The sequence below is a fragment of the Kryptolebias marmoratus genome, linkage group LG1 (genome assembly GCF_001649575.2).
Source record: "Kryptolebias marmoratus isolate JLee-2015 linkage group LG1, ASM164957v2, whole genome shotgun sequence".
Taxonomy (NCBI): Eukaryota; Metazoa; Chordata; class Actinopteri; order Cyprinodontiformes; family Rivulidae; genus Kryptolebias; species Kryptolebias marmoratus.
The window spans coordinates 20,638,977-20,641,968 of record NC_051430.1 but is presented as its reverse complement, the minus strand read 5'-3'; the positions used below and the strand labels follow the sequence as shown (position 1 = coordinate 20,641,968).

The 2,992-nt window shown below is 38.7% G+C and overlaps 1 protein-coding gene across 3 annotated transcripts in view; it reads right to left on the bottom strand.

The window, feature by feature from the left end:
- frmd3 (FERM domain containing 3) overlaps window positions 1-2,992 on the bottom strand; it is a 47,937-nt gene that overhangs the window by 31,556 nt on the left and 13,389 nt on the right. For all 3 annotated transcript variants that reach the window (XM_017413847.3, XM_017413853.3, XM_017413854.3), the window contains exon 3: window positions 813-917. In XM_017413847.3, coding sequence (XP_017269336.1) covers window positions 813-917 — 105 coding nt within the window. The remainder of the gene's footprint in view (window positions 1-812; window positions 918-2,992) is intronic.

Here is a 2,992-nt window from a genome sequence, read left to right as displayed (position 1 = left end):
GAGTATTTTTCATTAATGTTTGTTAAAGTAACGTCTTAATAAATGCATGAAATAACTTGTCACATATCATGTCACGATAATGTAAACGCCTGTTTCTGAATGCGCGCTTGGGGTTGCTTGTCTGTTAGCAAAATATCTCATGACCCATTGGTCAAATTTTATTGAAACTCTCAGAAGGTGATCAATAAATGTTAAATAATAAGCTGATTAACTTTTGGAGTCAACCTGGTTCAATATGGCCGCCACAGCTAATCAACATTGGCAAACACAAAAATAGCTATAACTCAGTCAGTTACACAGATATTGAGATAAATTTTGATGTGGTAGTAACTGAGAGTCATTCACAACAGATACTCTGAGTGCTAACAGGTTATGCAGAATCTTTATTTAAAAATTTGACATGCAAGGTGGTGGGCAATGTGCATTCCTTAAAAAGAACGTTTTAAAATTTACCCGTTTTATTTCTTAATTTTTCAGCCTATTACAAAGTGTTACGTTTTCCATGCATTCAATCTCAAAGCAACTTTTAAAATGCAGTCTTGCTTTAAAGACAAAGTTATGGAAGTGCAGCCTCCAGGCTCCTGTGGTGAAGGAATTATTAAACTTAAATATTAAAAATAATGAAATAAATACAGAAGAACCCCAGCGTCTTTTAACAATCATCAGAATTTTTTGATCAAGATTCGAGTGAAAAAGGTTGCGTTAATTGTAGTTCTCCTACAACTGTTACAGAAAATGGCAAAATAATAAAAACGTGCATGAAATGTGACGACTCAGCTGTTGTCTGTGTGTTTCCCGGGTCTCATACTTACTCTTTGTTTCTCAGGATCCACATATCGAATACCAAAGTAGTCTTTCTCCAGCAGGTTGTAGAAATTACACACATGATCCAACAGGAACTGACCTTTGGTGTCTCTCTGTAAAACAACAAAAAGCACATTAGTTGAATTATTTGTATTTAGATCTATGAACTCTAATTTGTATGCTGATAAAATCCACATTCAGCTGATTTGGGGAAACGCTACCCCACAGCTCCGTGTTCACAGCCAACGACTCCCTGTTGGGTAGTAATTCCTGTAATGCACACATCATTGCAACAAACTACATAACTGATTAGGTGAAACACTGACGCCTGCAACTTTTCAGCCTCTTGGTGATGATGTAGCTACTGTCATATTGTTGACTCAGCCTCCAAAGATGCTCTGCAGTTCATAAACACGGAGGAATCAATAATCACTCTGCAGTTATCACCTGCTCCTCTGTGATTAGCTACTTATCACACACTCAGACGGATCCTCAAAACTTGTGCACACACTCACTCACATAAAACCTTCATAATAATTGGTCTGCTTAGCTAATGGTAAGACGTGCAAGCACCCATCTCATGTTTTACTTTACCTCTGATTATTGATCGCAGCTGTCGGTGTTTGTCTCATTTCATCATACCACATGCATCACAAAGTGATTCTCCTGTAACAACTTTAAAAGCTACTGATGGTGGATCCTGTGCTCTGTTAATCAGGACTCATAGATCCAGTGGAAAACCGACCGTCACCACACACGTAAAGTCACTGAAACAGGTAAAAATGTCCACCAATGTCAAAAAAAAAAAACTAACATGCATGTATTCAGCTGCACTAAGAAAGTGTTACAGCATCTGTGCTGGTTGGTTTCAGTGTTGCTTCTGCAAACAAATCTTCCTCCCTTCCTGCTAACTTTAAGATGATTGAGAACAGTCTGATTCAGCCATCAAAGCCTCCTTCCCCACCCGCGTCTTTGCATTTTTTCCTCTCTGTTCACTGGTCTGCCACATCAGCAGCAGCGGATGAGCTCATTTCCTTGTCAGCGAGCGAGATAAGGACATTAGCTGAAGTCATTAGCCTTGCATGCTTTTTTCCAAGTGCAGACATTTGCTTTTAAAGTGCATTGTAAGTGACGGACGCCGGCTGACTTCGCTCAAAACAGCCAGTCCAGAAAAAAAAAAAAAAAAAAGGTCTGCACTTCAGAGAAATTTCATCAGTTACTGAAACATAATCAATACTACAGTACTTCTGCTATTTTTCTAATATTTTTTACTGAATTCCTCCTCAATAGAAGTTTTTATTTTCATTCACCTGTCTATTTCCCACCTGCCATCCAAAAAAAAAAAATATTTGTCCCAAGTTGTTTTTTCCCTTTTAAAATCTGAGAAAAAAAACTGCCTTTAATTTAATTTGTATACTGCGTAAATCTCCTGATAGCTGGAGAGAACTAAACAACCTTTTCTTACACAAACCAGTTTCCAGGCAGAGCCATCAAGTTACGGTGCAAAAAAAATATCTTAAAGAAATACATCCATCATCGAAAAAACCTTTTATTTTAACGTCACGAAAACAGCTTATAGTGACTGCAGTGTGACACAGAGTCCAAAATGAGTTTGTTTGTTGACGCTGACCTCTTTTATCCCGTCTTCTTACATGATTTCACTCGAACATAAACTCCTTTGAATGTGCAGAAAGGGATAAACGCTGCAATCTCTCACCAACACAACCTAAGAAATATGCTGGCGAGTCGTGCTCCACTTCACAGGAAATAATCGGTTTTGTGCAGAAACTGTGGTGAAGGTGTTCAGTGATATTTAAAAAAAAAAAAACAGCAACTCAGAACAGGTATAAAAACTCAAACAGAGGGAAAAGCAGCTGAGCATGTTCAGGTTTTCAGATTACCGTACAGCTGACGTGTTTACATCCCGATCACAGCAGAGAAAAACGCAGAACATAAGTGTGGGAAACGCAAAAAAGGACAACTGCTGGGAAGTAGCCGACAAATTCAGGCCACTGTATCCAACAATGAGGAAAAAATAAAATAAATCTAAACAAGTGCACCCCTGCAGAAACCACAGAACGGTTTACAGACAGGTTCTCACAAACACACCGCACAGAGTGTATTTTTACTGTAACACCCCCTCATCCCACCTCATCCCCGGTCATTCAGTCATTTTCAATGAAGCCCA